The sequence below is a fragment of the Oryx dammah genome, unplaced genomic scaffold (genome assembly GCF_014754425.2).
Source record: "Oryx dammah isolate SB20612 unplaced genomic scaffold, SCBI_Odam_1.1 HiC_scaffold_11210, whole genome shotgun sequence".
Classification (NCBI taxonomy): domain Eukaryota; kingdom Metazoa; phylum Chordata; class Mammalia; order Artiodactyla; family Bovidae; genus Oryx; species Oryx dammah.
The window spans coordinates 2,386,111-2,405,934 of NW_024080603.1; the positions used below are offsets into that span (position 1 = coordinate 2,386,111).

Consider the following 19,824-nt stretch of genomic DNA (forward strand, 5'->3'; position numbering starts at 1 on the left):
CGAGAAACCCTGGGTCCTCTCGCGCTAGCTCGGCTCCTTCCGCCACTACCGGGGCGAGGCGGGGCGGGGCGGGGCGAGGCGGGGCGGGGCGGGGCGGGGCGGGACGGGGCCAACGTGCGGCGCGCGGCTCCCCCTGTAGGCGGCGCGCGGCTCCCCCTGCCGGCGGCGCGCGACTCCCCCTGCCAGCCGCGTGAGGCGCCCCCTGCCGGCCGCGTGCGATCACACCGCGGCGCTCGCCCGCCTCCCTCACTACGCACTCGCGGCCTAAGGCGCTGCAGTCGCAGAACAGGCCCGTCTCCCGCCAAGAATGTTATTAACTCATAATTTCTCCTGGCCCTCAGAGCAATCTTTGTTTTGTGATTTTTACTTTTTTTAATTAACATTTTTTTTGTTTGTTTTGCGGAAATGGAGGAGTTGGAGAAGGAGGATAAGAAAGACTCCGAGTGCGACGTGGAGATGGAAGAAGGCTCCCAGGCCGCAGACTGGGACAGCGATGAAACGGTGGTAGAGGGGTCCGTGACGGAGAGCGACCCTGAGGAGGAGGCGCTGCCCGGGAGAAGGTGAGCGCCCTTGGGCTGGGGCCCTGGCGGCGGGTGGCCCTCGGAGATTTGAGGGGGAGGTGTGCCCAGCCAGACTGCGTGCAGGCCCGAGTAGGGCCTGTGGGGCGCCCAGGCCTGAGCTAAGAACTTTGTAGGTAAAGACCCGCAAAGCCTCCCCATACCCCCCACCTAGGACCGAATGAGCTTTATAGTTAACTGGCACTGGAAGAAAAGAAAGTGAAGTCGCTCAGTCGTGTCTCTTTGCGACCCTGTGGACTGTAGCCTACCAGGTACCTTTGTCCATGGGATTCTCCAGGCAAGAATACTGGAGTGGGTTACCGTTTCCTTCTCCAGGGGATCTTCCCAAACCCAGGGATCGAACCCGGGTCTCCTGCTTTGGAGGCAGACGCTTTAACCTCTGAGCCACCATTATGGCATTTTAAAAAAGCCCGCTTTCTTAGTCTGCGGCTCTTTTGTACAGGTACAAAAGTATTGGGTCTAAACCCTTCATGCGTTACGCTTCAAGCGACTCCTAACTCAGGTGTAAGGGGCAGTTCCTATACTTTCCAGAAACGATCGTGTGATGGGGGAACTGGCTACTGCCAAAGTGGAGACGGATAGCTTTATAAGAATCAAGAGAAGATGGTAGTTCTTTCATCAAAACATAGCTAGTTCTCTGTGCTGGACACGGGGAGAAGATACAAGAGAAGAGGCCACTGCCTTTGAGAAACCTACAGGCCAGGAAAGCCATAAACAGATCATTTCAATATTGTGTGGCAAGTTCAGGGTTGGGGGTAGGTGCAGGCTGGTTTAGGAGCTCAGAGGGGGTTGACTTCTGTAATTTATTTATGTTTGGTTCCCTTGAGTTGCTGCACGTATGCTTTCTCCAGTTGCAGTCACTGGGGAGCTACTCTTTGTTGGGGTGCACGGGCTTCCTCATCATGGTGGCTTCTCCTGTTGAGCGTAGGCTGTTGGCACACCGGCGCCGGCTCAGTAGTTGTGGCAGGGGGCTAGCTGCCCCTTGGCATATGAAATCTTCTTAGACCAGGGATCAAACCCGTGTCTCCTGCATTGACAGGTGGATTCCCATCTGCTATACAGGGTTGGCTTCTGAGTAGAGGCATGAAGGTGGATAGGAGTTAAGTCAGATGGAGAAGTTTTCAGGCCAAGGGAATTGCCTGGGTAAAGGTGTCGTGGTGGGACGTAGCAATGTGTTATATGCGCTGGAACGTGCAAACAGTTAAGTATTACTGACATGTTAAATGTCGTGATAGGTGTGGTGAAAGATGAGGTTGGAGAGAAAGGTAGGATAAGGTCATGTAAGGCTTCTTATAGCTTGTATGAGTCTGTAAGATCTTAAGTGGAGGAGTAACATAATCAGATTTTCATTCACTCATGCATGCCCTGGATTTGTAAATTCCAATGAAAAGTCTTTTATTTCTTTAAATCACTTCAGAATCCTGTTAAAAGGTGGATTCCAATTTCAGGAGTTCTAGAGTGGGGTTTGAGATTCTGCATTTCTCACAAGTGTCTGGGTTAAAGTTGATACTGTTAGAGCATGGGTTACCTTTTGCAAAGTGCGGCTATTCAGGTTAGCTTTTGGGATCAAAGCAGTAACAGACTGGGATGATGAAAACTCAGCTAGGCAGAAACAGTGGGAACAGAGGCAAAAGGACAAATCTGAGAAATCTTTAGAAAGTAAATTTGGTAGGAAATGGTGATTGACGTGATATGGAGGATGAGAGCTGGGCGGCAGTATAGGATGGTATTCAGATTTCTGGTTCTTTTATATATACAGACAGTAACATTTGCTCTTAATGGTATGTGGGGACCATTTTGACTAGTACGTGATGTCATAATAATTATTACACTCAAGATCCAGAACAGTTCTGTTACTTAAAAAAAAACCAAATCCTCCTTTGTGCTCCCTGTCCCTTGTAGTCAAGCACCTCCTTCCCCATTTAAATGACATTTTCCATCTGTGTAATATATCATCTTTTAAAAATCTGTCTGCTTCCATTCCTTCCATCTTTGGTTTTTAGAAGTTTGATTATGACATGTCTGGTAATGATTTTCTCTGTGTTCTTCCTGTTTGGAGTTCCCTGAGTTTCTTGAATCTATAAACTTATATCTTTCACCAAACTTGGGAAGTTTTCTGTCATGATTTCTTCATATATTTTTTATGTACCATTCTTTTTCTTCTCTCTTTCTGGGATTTAAATGATGTGGATGCTAGACCTTCTGATAGTTTCCCAGATCCTTGAGGCTGTATTAACTTTTTTCATTTTTTTTCTCTCAGTTCTTCAGACTATATAATTTCTATTGCTTTGTGTTCAGATTCACTTAGCCTTTCCTATGTTATATCCATTCTGTTGTTGAGACCATCCAGTGAATTTTTAATTTCAGGTATTAGATAATCAGTTCAGTTCAGAAGCTCAGTTGTGACTGACTCTGTGACCCCATGGACCACAGCAAGCTGGGCTGTCACCAACTCCCGGAGCCTGCTCAAACTCATGTCATGTGATGCCATCCAACCATCTCATCCTCTGTCGACCCCTTTTCCTCCTGCCTTCAGTCTTTCTCAGCATCAGGGTCTTTTCCAATGAGTCAGTTCTTTGCAACAGGTGGCCAAAGTATTGGAACTTCAGCTTCAGCATTGGTCCTTCCAATGAATATTTAGGATTGACTGGTTGGATCTCCTTGCAGTCCAAGGGACTGTCAAGAGTCTTCCCCAACACTGCAGTTCAAAAGCATCAATTCTTTGGCACTCAGCTTTCTTTATCATCCAGCTCTCACTTTCATACATGACTACTGGGAAAACCATAGCTTCAATTAGACGGACCTTTGTCAGCAATTATATCTCCTAAAATTTCCATTGGATTCTCTTTTATAGTTTTTATTTCTGTGCTGAGAACTTCATTGTCATCCGTTGGATAAATGTTTACCTTTATCTCTTAGAGAATTATTTAAATAGCTGTTTTAAAATCTTTGTCTTATAATTCCAGCATCTGGACTGGACAGCCTGGGACATTCAAATCTGTTATCTTTTCTGTTTTTTAATTACAAAAGGAAATTTATTTCAAAAGCATAGGGGAACATTTACTTTTGAACAAAGTGATAAACAGGTGCCTTGCAAAAGAAAAAAATCCGTGGCATGAAGTTTTTCGTTCAAGTTTTTTAAGCAAAAATAATCTAAGTTGTGCACTATTGCTTTAAGAAAGGGAAGGGGAACAATGAGGTGGTAAGGGAAGGAACACAGTCAACTTAATATCAAACTTTAGAAAGTAAAGTCACTTTTCTTTCAAGAATTAGTCAGATTTTCCTTTTCGTTGCATGTTGAGTAATTCTGCATAATATTCTGTATATTTTGAATGTTATATTTTGTACTCTTGTTCCTGTTAAAATCTGCTAGAGGGTGTTGATTTTTGTTTGTTGTAAGAGACAGTTAGTCTGATTAGATCTGACTGCCCATTCTATTGCCTTCTGTGGGTGGTAGTTACATCAGTTCAATTTTCAAAGCCTTTATTATGCTGTCTGAGTCTGTCTGGCTCATGTACCATTCAGGGGTTAATTTGGAATTTGGGAAGTAGTTAATATCATAGTTCAATTCTCTAAGCCTTTATTATGCTTTTTTGAATCTCTTCTGCATGTGGACAGCTCAGAGTTGAGCCTAAGACTTGTTCAGTCGCTAAGTCATGTTGTGACTCTTTGAAGCCCTATGGACTGTAGCACATCAGCCTCCAAACTATCTTCCAGAGTTTGCTCAACTTCATGTCCATTAAGTCACTGATGCCATCCAGCCATCTCATCCTCTTTTGTCCCCTTCTCCTCCTTCCCTCAGTCTTTACCAGCATCAGGGTCTTTTCCAATGAGTCGGCTCTTCGCATCAGGTGGCCAAAGTGTTGGAGCTTCAGTTTCAGCATCAGTCCTTCCGATGGATATTCATAGTTGGATTTCCTTTAGGACTGACTGGTTTGATCTCCTTGCAGTCTAAGGGAATCTTCTCCAGCACCACAATTCAAAAGCATTAATTCTTCAGCATTCAGCCTTCTTTAGGGTCCAACTCTCACATCTGTGCATGACTATTGGAAAAATCATAGCTTTGAATATATGGACCTTTGTTGGCAAAGTGATGTTTCTGCTTTTTAATATACTGTCTAGGTGTGTCATAGCTTTCCTTCCAGGAGCAAGTATCTTTTAATTTCATGATTGCAGTCACCATCTGCAATGATTTTAGAGCCCAAGAAAATAAAATCTGTCACTGCTTCCACTTTTCCCCTTCTATTTGCCATAAAATGATAGGCCTGGATGCCATGATCTTCATTTTCTTAATGTTGAGTTTCAAGCCAGCTTTTTCATGCTCCTTTTTCACCCTCTTCAAGAGGCTGTTTAGTCCCTCTTCGCTTTCTGCCATTAGAGTGGAATCTTTTGCCTATCTAGGGCTGTTGGTATTTCTCCTGGCCATCTTGATTCCAGCTTGTGCTTCATCCAGCCTGGCATTTCTTATGATGTACTCTGCATATAAGATAAATAAGCAGGGTGGCAATATACAGCCTTGTTGTACTCCTTTCCCAATTTTGAACCAGCCCACTGTTCCATGTAAACTTTAACTTTTGCTGCTTGATCCTCATACAGATTTCTCTTGAGAAAAGTAAGGTACGATGGTCTGGTACTCCCATCTCTTTATGGATTGTCCACGGTTTGTTGAGATCCACAGAGTCAAAGCCTTAGTGTAGTCAATGAAGCAGAAGTAGATATTTTTCTTGACTTCCCTTGCTTTCTCTGTGATCCAATGAATAATGACAATTTGATCTCTGGTTCCTCTGCCTTTTCTAAACCCAGCTTGTACATCTGGAAGTTCTTGGTTCATGTATTATTGAAGCCTACCTTGAAGGATTTTGAGAATTATCTTGCTAGCATGTGGAATGAGCACAGTTGTTTGGTAGTTTGAACATTCTTTGGCATTGCCCATCTTTGGGATAGGAATGAAAACTGACCCTTTCCAGTCCTTTGGCCACTGCTGAGTTTTCCAAATTTGCTGGCATATTGAGTACAGTACTTTTAACAGTGTCATCTTTTAGGATTTTAAATAACTCAGCTGGAATTCCATCATTCCACTAGCTTTGTTCATAATAATGCTTCCTGAGGCCCACTTGACTTCACATGCCAGAGTGTCCAACTCTAGGCTAGTGACCACACCTTCGTGGTTACCCAGATCTTTAAGGCCTTTCTTTTATTGTTCTGTGTATTCTTGCCACCTCTTCTTAATCTCTGCTGCTTCTGTTAGGTTCTTACCATTTTTGTACATTATTGTGCCCATTTTTGTATGAAATGTTCCCTTGATATCTCCAGTTTTCTTGAAGAGATCTCTAGTCTTTCCCATTGTATTGTTTTCCTCTATCTCTTTGCATCGTTCCTTTAAGAATGCCTCAGACTTATGTTGGATCACATACAGAATTAGATGGTCCTCCTCCCTGCTTTCTTTTCTCCAGGATTTTCATGCACCCTCTCCTCCCTCTACCCCCACATGTGGGTTTATATGACCGGAAAGATGGATTTCTTTCAGTGTCAGCCTTTCATTGTAGTTTCCTGCAGCTGGGGCCATCTTCAGGGCAAAGTGTTAAAAAAAACAAGAGAGAAGAAAATAAGAGATTCTTTTCATACTCTTGGGATTATGGTTCCTCTAGGAGGAGAGAAACAGGTTTTCTCTTGAGTTTAAGTGTCCAAGCTACCATAGTTGGTAGCAGTATAGCTCTAAAGCTAAAAAGAGAAAACGGCAAAACTCAAGGATTTCCCCCACACCTTCTGGTGTTCAGGGGGCCCTTTCTCTAATTTTCTTGATAAAGCTAGGAAGGATTTCTTCTGAAGTTTTTGGTATCTGTGCCCACTGTGCAGTTCTAGGTTTAGGCTTTGGGTCAAAGCTGGAAACAAAGAAAAATAACAGCAAAAAACTGAACCAAAAAAACCCAAGCAAACCATGAGACTCACTTACTACAAGGTTGTTATTTAGCTTTTAGTTTCAGTCCCCAGTTTACCTGCTATTGTTTACTTTTCAGATTACTCAGATAGCTTTTAAGAAATATTCTACTAGAGTTTTTAGTTGTAATCACGGGAGAACTAGGCTATAGATGGCTCACTGTCATGGCTAACCAATCTTTTTTCCCCCTCTAATTCATTTTGAAATGATTCTCTGCAGTGCCATATAAACATCATTCTTTCAGACCTCATAGCTCAGGGTTAAAAATTAGTGTTCTTTTTATTGGTATGGAAATACAGTAAAGTCTAAGCATTGCTGGAGCTGAATGCCATTGCACTTTTCCCTCCTGCATCTTCTTTGCTTACTTGTATGCAATTTATTCTGTTTTTCATGCCCAAGCTTCCAACTTTGACCGACAAGAGAAAAATAGGTCTTAGAAGACCTGAGAACAGGCAAAACATACAGTTTCACATAGTTAAATAATCCTTAAATGTTGCAGCTATTAAGGTGCTTTTGCTAAAATCTGAGAAAGGATTTGACGACCAGTGGAATTACATAAAGCAAGGCCTTCAAAGAATGAGGATGCCATAACTGTGTCTGAAAAGTACTCTGAGAGCCTGGACTTGGTCCTAACCTTATGAAACTGGAAAATGCATCCAGTTTCTTTTATGGCTTGGTAGGTGTTGCTACTAATCTGTAAGAATTTAAATCGCTGACTAAAAAGATTTTGTTTGCTTGTTTTTTGTTTACTAAGAGGCAGGATTCATTCTCTATCTCGTCCTCTGTCCTCTGTTCTTGACAGAGGATGAGATGGTTGGAGGGGATCACTGATTCAATGGACGTGGATTTGAGCAAGCTCTGGGGGATGGTGAAGGACATGAATGCCTGGCGTGCTGCTCCATGGGGTTGCAGAGAGTTGGACACGACTAAGTGACTGAACAACAGCAAGGATTCATTTTTCTTATATGTGCCCTGAGAACCCTTTACCAATCATTAATTTCTGTCTCAGCCTCTGGTAAATATTTACTGCTCAACAACATTTAAAGAATACATCTCAAACTAATCCTGTTCAATAAATTTAAACAGAACCACTTTCTAGGATAGTTCATTATTATATAGATTTAGGTATATGTTCAGGTCAAATCATATTCTCTGAACATTATAAGTGCATTTAAAGGCTAATTGAATAAAATACCCTGCAAAATGAGTGTTCATTTTGTCCTTTAAGATAGACTAGCACTGTCCTCATGAATTGTCTAGATAAATACCTGTTATAAAGGATACAATTGCAGAAGGGAAAAATATAAAGCAAGATACAGTGAGACAATGAATAACTGGACTAAAATAGCTAAAGAAAGCAACATTTTGGGTCAGGATCTATATCAAAATAATGACTCCTCCAATGATTAAAACAGAATGGTGCCGAGTACCATTCTGAAAGCTGTTAACTCCGAGAGAAGAGATGGAGCAAGATTAGCTGCAGTAGTGGGCATCAGTCCCTCATGGCCAGCAGTCACTCTTGAGCTGATGCATGGTCATTGGCCTGCACACTCCCCTCTGGTACCACTGGTCGAAGGACTTCATCCTCACTCCACACAGGACACATAGAGCAGTGGGGTTGGCCAACTACTGTATGACACACACTTTTCAACAGAACAGAGGAGTACACGCTGAGGCTAAACAGGGAAGTGTATTCCCACACAAGGTGGTAAGTCCAGTACAGGCTGGGAGGACTCTGTCTTTTAGTGGGAAAATGTTCCAGACCCAAGGCCTAGGAGGAGTGAAAGATGGTATGTGCGTGCCTGCCTTTCTCAACACATTCTTTGTTATCTCCTGTAGAAAGTACACATATTGCCTCCTCAGTTGAACCAGATCAAACTTCTCGATCTAATAACTGGTTTTCAGGAAATATACAGGACAGACGAACACGTGAAATGACATGCAGTCTTCAAATCCTAAATGTGGGAAACTATATGGGAAAAACAACCCAGTTTCTTCAACAAATAAATTGTAAGGGGCAGGGAAAGGTATAACTTACAGATTTTAAAAGAGACTTAAGAGACATGCAACCAATGCAATGTGTGTATCTTGTTTGGATCCCGATATGAACGAACCATTGTAAAAAGAGACAGGGAAATCTGACTGCAATCTCTCTGTTAGTTTACATTGCTGTATGACAGCTTACTCCAAAACGTATTAACTTCTTAAAGCAGTGAACATATTGTGTAGTTTCTGTGGTTCAGGAGTCAAGGAGTGGCTTGACTAATGATCAGGCTCAAGGACTCAGAAGGCTGCATTCACCTCACGGTTTCATGAGAAGGAGCCACTACCCGAACGGAGGTTGTGAGATTCAGCTCCTTCTCTGGCTGTTGACTTCAGTCCTTGGCTCCTCTCTGTTGATGGGAGCCTCCCGTTAGTTTCCTGCTGTGTAGGCTTCTGCAAAGGGCATTGCAACATGGCAGGCTGGCTTCCACAAGAGGGAAGCAGCAAGAGAATGAGAGGATAGGATGGAAGCCAGTGAGGACACATCCCAACCTATTTGCTGTGTTTTGTTTATGAGAAGAGTTGCTGGATCCAGTCCATACTCAAGGATAAATACCATATACAAGGGTGTAAATACTGAGAGCCATTAAAGAGGTTGCTTACTATAGACCATATAATGTTTATTAATATTAAGTAGTTATTAGCTTTTTTAAGCATGTAGTTTCGGCTGTTTTTAAAGGTGTGATTATTATGGTTATGTTAAAAGAGTCCTTATCTTTTAGAGTTGAATACTGAAATATTTCCAGATGAAATGGAATAAGATGTTCAGGATTTGCTTTAAAAATAATCTAGTAAGAGACTCACACTGGGTGCAGAGGATGGCAAGGGTTATAGAGGAAGCAATAATGGCTGGGTACTGATAGTTATTTCACTCGGATGGTGAGTGTACTATTGTCTTTTATTTGTTGTTATTTGTAGTTTTCCATAAACAGGTAAAATGAGTAAAAAAAAAAACAAAACTCATTCCAAATCATATATTTATGCCTTAGTACATTGTTACTTTCTTGGATTCTGGGAAGATTTTAAAACATTTTTTTTTAAATCATGGTGAGATATATATATATATATATATAATATAGAATAGTATTTTAACCATTTTCAAGTGTATAATTCAGTGACATAAAATACATTCACGTTGTTGTGCAGCCATCACTGCTAGTTATCTCTAGAATTTTTTCATCTTCTCAAATTGACACTCTGTGTATAACTCCCCATTCTTCCCTGCCTTCAGCCCTTTGCTACCACCATTCTGCTTTCTGTTTCTATGAATCTGATTACTCTCTATACCTCATGTAAGTGGAATTATACCATTTTTGTTCTTTTATGTCTGACTTTTTTCACTTAATATGATGTCTTTAAGGTCTATCCATGATGTAGCATGTATTAGTATTTCCTTCCTTTTTAAGGCTGAAAAATATTCTACTGTATGTAGGTTCCACATTGTTTATCTACTCATCTGTCAGTGGACACTTGTCAATGTCCACCCTTTAGCTGTTGTGAATAGTGTTTCTGTGAACATAAGTGTACAAATTCAGGTCTCTGCTCTCAGTTGTTAAATCTGTCTAATTTTTTGAGAATGTACCATATTGTTTTCCACAGTGGCTGTACCAATTTACATTCCGACTAGCAATGTACAAGAGTTCCAGTTTCTCCATATACTTGCCACACTTGTTGTTTTTGTTTTTTGTTTATTTGTTTTTGGTTGGTGTGAAGTGGTATCTCATTATGGTTTCCCTAATGCTTAGTATTTTTGAGCATTTTTCATGTTGCCAAGAGAAATATCAGTAACCTCAGATATGCAGATGACACCGCCCTTATGGCAGAAAGCAAAGAGGAACTAAAGAGCCTATTGATAAAAGTGAAAGAGGAAAGTGAAAAAGCTGGCTTAAAACTCAACATTGAGAAAACTAAGATCACATGGCAAATAGATGGGGAAACAATGGAAACAATGATAGACTTTCTTTTCTTGGGCTCCAAAATCACTGCAGATGGTGATTGCAGCCATGAAATTAAAAGATGCTTGCTCCTTGGAAGAAAAACTATGACAGACCTAGGCAGCATATTAAAAAGCAGACACATTACTTTGCCAACAAAATTCTGTCTAGTCAAAGTTATGGTTTTTCCAGTAGTCATGTGTGGATGTGAGAGTTGGATCATAAAGGAAGCTGAGTGCCGAAGAATTGATACTTTTAAACTGTGTTTTTGGGATGACTCTTAAGTCCTCTGAACTGCGAGGAAATCAAACAAATCAATCCTAAAGGAAATCAGTCCTGAATGCTCGTTGGAAGGACTGATGCTGAAGCTGCAGCTCCAGTACTCTGGCCACCTTTTGCAAAGGGCTGACTCATTGGAAAAGACCCTGATGCTGGGAAAGATTTAAGGCAGGAGGAGAAGGGGACGATAGAGGATGAGATGGTTGGATGGCATCACTGACTTGATGGACATGAGTTTGAGCAACCTCTGGGAGTTGGTGATGAACAGGGAAGCCTGGTATGCTTCAGTTCAGGGGGTTGCAAAGAGTTGTACATGACTGAGTGACTAAACTGAACTGATTTGTATATCCTCTTTGGAGAAGTGTCTTTCAAATCCTTTGCCCATTTTCTTTCATTCTTTAAAGATTTTTTAAACAAGATAAATTCTTAGTAGCATACTTAGAATGAGATATAGTAGCATACTTACAATGCTCTGCTTAGTAGCATACTTGCCATGATATATCTTTGCTGTTTTTATCCCTCGCCAGATCTGAAGCTTCTTGAGAACAAGGACTGTCTTTTCTCTTTACCTTGGTGCTGCCTAGAACATAGTAAGATGTGAATCCAAAACTTAATTTCTGTAATTTATGTTCTGAAAATATACACTTGAATTTAACCCTGGGATCTTAAATTCTCTGTGATGTAGAGAAAGGTGAATGAAGAAAACCCACCAGCGCTGGTTCCTTCATATCATCTCCTCATTTCACTTCTGTTCAAAAACTATATTGATGTTTGCCCCTTACTCCAAAATATCAAAAAATAACAGAGTACTTATTTAAAAAGAACAGAGCACATGAATAAGTCTTAATTTTCATCTTGGATAAGTTTTTTAAATTTATTTTTAAATTGAAGGATAATTGCTTTACAGAATTTTGTTGTTTTCTGTCAGACATCAACAAGATCAGCCGTAGGTACACCCATGTCCCCTCCCTCCCAAAGCTTCTTCCCGTCTCCCTTCCCATCCCACCTGTCTAGACTGTCACAGAGCCCCTGTTTGAGTTCCCCGAGTCAAACAGCAAATTCTTGTTGGCTGTCTGTCTTACATATGGTAATGTAAGTTTCCATGTTACTCTCTCCATACATCTTACTCTCTCCCTCCTCACATCTCGCATGTCCATCTGTTCTCTATGTCTGTTTCTTCATTGCTGCCCTGCAAATAAATCTGTCAGTACCATCTTTCTAGATTCCATATATATATGCATTAGTATATGATATTTATATTTCTCTTTCTGATTTATTTCACTCTGTATAATAGTCTCATTAGACACTGACTCAAATTCACTCCTTTTTATGGCTGAGTAATATTCCATTGTGTATATGTACCACAGCTTCTTTATCCATTCATCTGTTGATGGGCATCGAGGTTGCTTCCATGTTCTAGCTACTGTAAGTAGTGCAGCAGTGAACAATGGGATACATGTGTCTTTTTCAGTTTTGGTTTCCTCAGGGTATACGCCTAGGAGTGGGATTGCTGGGTCGTATAATGGTTTTATTCCTAGTTTTTTAAGGAACCGCCGTACTGCCTTCCATAGTGGCTGTATCAACTTACATTCTGACTGGCAAGATGGTTCCCTTTGCTCCACACCCTCTCCAGCATTTATTGTTTGTAGAATTTTTGATGATGGCCATTCTGACTGGTGTGAAATGGTATCTCGTTGTAGTTTTGATTTACATTTCTTTAATAATGAGCAATGTTGAGCCTCTTTTCATGTGTTTTGTTAGTCATCTGTATGTCTTCTTTGGAGAAATGTCTGTTTAGGTCTTTTTCCCAGTTTTTGATTGGGTTTTTAGTTTTTATGGTATTGAGTTGTATGAGCTGCTTGTATATTTTAGAAATTAATTCTTTGTCAGTTGTTTCCTTTGTTATTATTTTCTCTCATTCTGAGGGTTGTCTTTTCACCTTGTTTGTAGTTTCCTTTGCTGTGCAAAAGCTTTTGAGTTTCATTAGGTGCCACTTATTTATTTTTGCTTTTATTTCTATTACTCTAGGAGGTGGGTCATAGAGAATCTTGCTCTGATTTATGTCATAAAGTGTTCTGCCTATATTTTCCTCTAAGAGTTTTATAGTTTCTGGTCTTACATTTAGGTCTTTAATCCATTTTGAGTTTATCTTTGTGTGGCATTAGGAGGGCTTGCATGGCGGCTCAGATGGTAAAGAATCTGCCTGCAGTGTGGAAGACCTGGGTTCGATCCCTGGGTTGGGAAGATCCCCTGGAGGAAGAAATGGCAACCCACTGCAGTATTCTTGCCTGGAAAATCCCCATGGACAGAGGAGCCTGGCGGGCTACAGTCCAGGGGGTCGAAGAGTCGGACACGACTGAGTGACTGAGCACGTGGCATTAGGAAGTGGTCTGATTTCACTCTTTCACACATAGCCGCCAGTTTTCCCAGCACCACTTATTGAAGAGGCTGTCTTTGCCCCAATGTATACTCCTGCCTCCTTTGTCAAAAATTAGGTACCCATAGGTGCATGAGTCATCTTGGATAAGTTTTAATTTAAAGACTATATTTCTGAAAAAATGCACTGATATAGAATATTAATAGTGGTATAACTAGGAGTTTTAGCAAATTTAGTTATAATTTTTATGAGTCATTTACATTGAACTATATTAAAAGTTTATTCACTTAATCATTTTGCAATGCATGCTGTGTATCATCACATTGTATAACTTAAACTTATACAATATTATATGTCAGTTACATCTCAGTAAAACTGGAAAAAAAACTTAAATGCCAGTTGAATTGTTAGTCTTTGTTTAAGAAACATCATAACATCTATTCCATCTTTTTTATTTTTGAAAGGTTGCTTTTTAATCAAGACACATCTCTTAGATCTGAGTTCAGTCTCCATCCCAGTAAAGGTGAGAAATAATTCTTTTCACTAAGTAGTCCCTTTAATTTTCCAAGTATTATTATTCTATTAACTTCTTTTATATTTAGTCTTATTCTTTAACTTTACACAGAATAAATTTCTTACAGGCATCTGTAACAGATCTTAAGATCTGTTGTTATAAGGATAGCAGTGGGGTTTGTAACTTCTAGAAGATGTTTATGACTCCTAAAGAGGGCTACTGATAATGTGGAAGTAGCGTTGGGATAGCAGTTCTCCCCTCAGAGATCTCCCACTTAACCCTTGAACTTTCCTATTTGCAAAGTGAATAATACTTTTTAATAATTAGTCTGATTCTGTCAGACTAAAATTGAAGTACAAGTATCCTTGGTATATATTTTTTAAAAAGAGCCTTTCACTTACAAATTCTCCAAACCTCCTGAGTCCACTTCTAAATCAATATTTACACTTCCAGAAAAATCTATCACTGATTGTTGCAGTTCAGAAAGATCAGTTTTGCAGAAAGCCATTCAAATAGTGGGTTATTTCCTTTTATGATTCTTCTTGTGAGCCATTTTTTATTGGAGAATATCTGGAAATAGGTGTAGGATGGAAGGAAAATGTCTTAACCATCATGGAACTCTGTGTGTGTGCACTTGTGCCTAGGTATCCATGGGGGCCTGTTTGCAGGAGCCCCTGTATACACCCAAATCCCCAAGTTCCGTAGTTGGCCCTCCACATCTGTGTACTGCACATTCACAGACTCCACCAGCTGGGAATTGTAAACACAGTACACGACTTCATGTAGGGTTGGTGGAATCTGTGGATGCCAGACTCACGGATGTGGAGGGCCGAATGTGTGTCCATTAAAAAACATCCTTGTTTAAGTGGACCATGTTTAAGGTAGTCCAGTCCCTGTTATTCAAGGGTCAACTGTGGTTCACAAAGTCCTCGCTGTACATCATCTCACCTGATACCCCAATGGCAAATTACAGTTTGATCTTGGAACAGTTTTTCCTACATGTAATTGGAAGGGATTTTGTGTAATATTGGCCTCCAAAATGTATTCTTATGATGTATAAAATGCCACTAGGAAGAAGTTAGATTTCTGTTTCAATATTCCAACAGAGTTTTTTCCCTTTGCTTCCCCTTCCCTTTTCTTCCCTTCCCTTTTCCAAATGGTGGATAGACCTTAATTATTTTGCTAATTATTAAAAGTATAACATTTTTAAAGTGTAATATTATATAATGTAGAAAGTGAAAGATCCCATCGCTTACTTTTCTCTGTTAATTTAGTGCCTAACAATTGCCAGTGTTTAGTATTTGTGTTTTTTTCTAGACATTTGTGTACCAATATAAATATGTTTTTTAATAATTAGTATTGTCCTACATATATTTTTTCTTTGTTATATTGATCTACCTCAGCCTGTTAAATTGCTGCCTTTATTCCATATGAATGTACCTTTACATAATGATTTGATAATGTTTGATGTTTCTCCATGTGTTTGCCTACCTTTCTGATTATTTCCTTAGAATAAGCAGTTAAAATTAATTTGATTTTAAAGGATGAACACGTGTCAGATTTTGACATATATTGCCTCCTAGAAAAGATGACTTTTTCTCTCTAGATCCAACACAGGATATATGCAATCTTTGCCAAACTGGTAAGTAAAATGTATCTGTTTATTTTAATTTGCATTTTTGAAGAGTACCAAAGTTAGGCATATTTCACTATTAACCATTTACAGTTTTGTGTATGTGTATGTGTGAGTGAATTGCCTTGGGTCATTGTTAAAGCAAAGCAATAACACTATTGCAAATGACCTGTGGTTGTATTTCATTTTAGGTGCATCTTCTCCAGAGATTCAGATTAGATTCAGATTCAGAGAGGATCCACAGGAGCAGATGGGTATAAATCAAACAATGCTTATTCTTATTGAGGATACAGTCTTACAGGTGTGTAGCATACTGATTAAATGCATGCTTTTTAAAAATTAGCAATGCTATTTGAAATAAGGGCAAATTACTCATGATTAATTCTTTTTGCTATTGTTTTGCTTTTCTTTCTTACTCAGTTTTTCCCATTTCTTAGCCAGTCACACTGTTTCTTATGTAAAAGTCAAATGTTTTAGGCTCTTTTTCCTTTATTTATTTCTCTTTCTGATAGAAATGTGGGATTGAGAAGGTTAAAATAGGCTGCAATAAGATATAATAATTAACAGTTTTCATCTCCATTGTATGTTAGTTCAGTTCAGTTCAGTTCAGTCGCTCAGTCGTGTCTGACTCTGTGACCCCATGAATTGCAGCACCCTAGGCCTCCCTGTCCATCACTGTCTCCCAGAGTTCAGTCAGACTCATGTCCATTGAGTTGGTGATGCCATCCAGCCAGAGGTCACCTTAAATTTGTGAATAAGATACTAATCTGTGTGGTATAATTTGAGATACAGGCCACTGAAAGATCCCTCTGTTGTCCTTTGTGTGTGTGTGTGAGAGAAAGAGTACATGTGTGCAGGCATACACTTATATACACAAATTTTCACTTGTTTCTTTTTAATGCAGTCACCATGGGGAAAAGTAAGGGATGATTCATTTAGCACCTTGCCACAAATAAGTTAGCTAACCAGAGATAACTACAGAGTTTAAGGAATGGAAGAGAGAATACATGTATTTTAATAGCAGAAATTGACAACAGTTTCAAAGAGTGATTGTGAAAGTTTCTGTGATATTATACCTAGGAAGGTGTATAACTTGTATAACTAGTCAAAAGAGAAAAATACAACACCAAATATTTTTTTAAAAGCTGGAGATTCCTATATTTAGTTTCTAATAGTTCGCTTAAATATCAGTTTTATAACTTCTGAATTAAGAAGAAAAAAAAATTTTCCCCTTTAGCTTTAGTAACTGTGAAATGGGAAATAAAAATTAAATTTTTTCTATTTATCTCAGAAACGTTTATTATGTGAATATTGTACTTGGCTCTAGATTGTACCTCAGAATGGTAATTTTGAAAGCTTGATTACCAAACCTTTTTGGTAATCAAAGCTATTTAAAAATATAGACTCAAACTCATATTTGAGTAGAACCTAGGACTCTCCATTTTTCAAAAGCCTCCCAAGAAATTTCTAATTATCAGCTAGATTGAAACAGTTGCCTTAGAGGACTGAGTATCTTTCAAAGATTCTTTCATCAGATTGTAAATCAGCTATCTGCTGGCCATGGGCTTCTTAAGATAAGAAGGTTGAATGAAGTATTTGGTATGTGTCCTTCTCTTTTTGCCTTCATTGAATTTCATTGGTAGTAAAATAGATACCTCCTTTAACTTTCCCCTGCCTCTCCCCCATTTTTTTAAACAGTAAGTTAGGCCATGTTATCAAAGTGTTAAACATCTGTAGCAAATTCTAATTAATTTTTTTCAATTGACAGATACTGCTGCTTTCACAGTTTTTAATTTTAATTTTATTCTTTGAAAATAAACCTTTAGAAATTTAACTATGTGAGAGATACTGATTTTATCAAATAAACAGACCAGGAAAGGCACTGGTCTCTTTAAATAACTTCCCAAAGTTAATTTAAATAAAAAAATAATGTATTGTTTCACAACTTGAATATGTATTGCTTCAAAATCTGATGTTAAGTAAATTCTAAATAATTCAGTTACTAAACAGATTTCTTAAACAAAATTTTTTGTTAAAACTCAGATATAATACTGACATTTCAACTTCAAAACAACTTTAGAAATGATGAGATTGGGAATGACATATATACAGCACTATGTATAAAATAGATAACTAATGAGAACCTACTGTCTAGCACAGGGAACTCTATTCAGTGATCTGTGGTCACCTAAAAGGAAAGCAAATCTAAAAAAGAGGGGAAATATGTATACATATAAGTGATTCACTTTACTGTACAGCAGAGACCAACACAGCATTAAAGTTATAGTAAACATGTAGTAAAGCAACTATACTCCAGTAAAAATTTTTTTAAAAAGAAATAGTGGAACCTTTTAAGTAAGGGCAAACTGTGAAGATGATGATGAGAATCTTTGGTTTGACAAGTACCACGCTAATTTTTAAAACCATAGGAAGTGTTTTAAAATATCTCATACTCATCATTTTTGGGTCTTGCAGTACCTTTTCTTATTCTTTATAGGTGCTATATGGCAAGCAGTTTTAAAATTTTACATAGAAGTTTTTAAATTTAATTTTATTTATTTTTTTACTTTAGAAATTTTTAAAATTTTGTTTAGAGAGCCTAGTAGTATGTCTGGAGAGAAAATTAGAGACATTACTATCCAAATTAGAAGGTATACTAGTTAATTTTACATGTTGACTGGGCCATTGGGTACCCAAATAGTCAGACGTTCTGGGAGTTTCTTTGAGGATGGTTTTGAATGAGATTAACATTTAAGTCAGTGGATTTGGGTAAATCAGATTGCCCTCCGTAATCGAATGGGCGTCATCCATCCAGTTGAGGGCCTGTATAGAAGAAAAAGACCAGCCTCCCTGAGCAAGAGAGAATTCTCCAGCAGAGAGCCTTTGGACTTTATCTCTACTGTCAGCTTTCTTGGGTCTTGAGCCTGACCGTCCACACTGCAGATCTGGACTTGCCCGTTTCCATAACTACATGAGCCAGTTAGGACACATCTCTTACTCTGCATATACATATCATATTAGTTTGTTTCTCTGGAGAAGCCTGCCTAATACAGTAGGCACCATTGTTCTTACTGTTAATATAACTAGCTTTTAATCATCTGGAAGATGCTTATTTGACAGGGAATAATGATTAATCCTGTGATTATTACCATCAGGCTGCCTCTTCCATCTTCTGTTCTCTGAAATGCTGTCTAAGCGTTCTGAATCAGGTTGAATTTCACTTTTCCTTTCCATTATGCAGTTTCCACTTTCCACCCATATCCATATGTAAAGGTGAAATCAGTTAAAACAAACATTAGAGAGAACCTTTAAAGAGAAATGAACAACCCAAGCCTTGTTTGACAGTTGTGAAATGGAAGAAGGATCATTGTTGGTAAAGCCAGAGGTTACAGAGATTATGTGTATATTGATATGTACTGTAAGGGCTTTTAAAAAATTTTATTGAAGTGTAGTTGATTTACAACGTTGTTAATTTCTGCTGTACAACAAAGTGATTCAGTTATATATATTTTTTCTTTTTCATATTCATGGTTTATCACAGGATATTGAATATAGTTCCCTGTGCTGTATAGTAAGACTTTGTTGTTTATTCTGTATATAGTAGGTTGCATCCTGCAGGGTCTTTTTAAGCCCCAGGAGAAGGTAGCATTCTCTCTTACTAGCTACCTCTCTTGAGGTATGAATAGCTGGACCAGTCAAATTCAAGGTGAGTGAGCAAAACTTAGGGAACTCCTTGACTCTACTGTGCTGATTATTAATGTCTCTGGTATCTTTTTCCTGACTCTAACCCATCCTGGCCTTCTTTAATTCTTAGGGTCCTAGAATTGCTGTCTCTGCCCCAAGTTGCAATTGCTTAGGATTATTTTGGAAAGAAATAGGATGAAACCAGGGCCTTGGCTCCTAACTCAGCCAGAGTAAAGACAGGTGTCATTCAGTGTTTAAATTACTTTGTGTTTAAGTTGTATTTAGATACTACTCAGTAGAGTTTAGAGCTTCCCAGGAGGTGCTAGTGGTAAAGAACCTGCCTGTGCAGGAGACATAAGAGATGTGGGTCTGATCCCTGGATCAGCAAGATCCCCTGGAAGAGGGCATGGCAACCCACTCCAGTTTTCTTGCCTGGAGAATCCCATGGACAGAGGAGCCTGGAGGGCTGTAATCCATAGGGTCGCAAAGAGTCTGATACAACTGAAGTGACTTAGCATGCACACATAGTGCAGTTTAAAATGACCATTTTATCATTTGATAACTCAGAAGCAATGTAAAGATGGTACCCAAAATCCAGATCAAGCAGTCTAAAAGACAATCATGTGGGTATTTTAAAATAATAAAAAAAATCTGTATAGATAACCAAATTTCACTGCCTCAGTGTGAGAGAAAAGTATTTTAAGCAAATGTTATCAATAACTCATCAAGATCACTGAAGCACTGCAGGAATGTGTATTCCGTTCTGTGGAATGTGAGGCTAGTTTGAGGGTAGACATCCCATGCCTAATGGAGCCAGGGTTGATCCAGCTGACCTGGTCGGCCA

The 19,824-nt window shown here is 39.1% G+C and overlaps 1 protein-coding gene across 1 annotated transcript in view; it reads left to right on the forward strand.

Moving 5' to 3' along the window:
* The first annotated feature begins 308 nt into the window (after positions 1 to 308).
* The window catches only part of LOC120860965 (ankyrin repeat domain-containing protein 31-like), a 134,404-nt gene continuing 114,888 nt past the window's right edge, over positions 309 to 19,824 (forward strand). The window contains 3 exon segments of the mRNA XM_040236671.1: positions 309 to 560; positions 13,614 to 13,672; positions 15,488 to 15,597. Coding sequence (XP_040092605.1) covers positions 406 to 560; positions 13,614 to 13,672; positions 15,488 to 15,597 — 324 coding nt within the window. The 5' untranslated portion in view covers positions 309 to 405.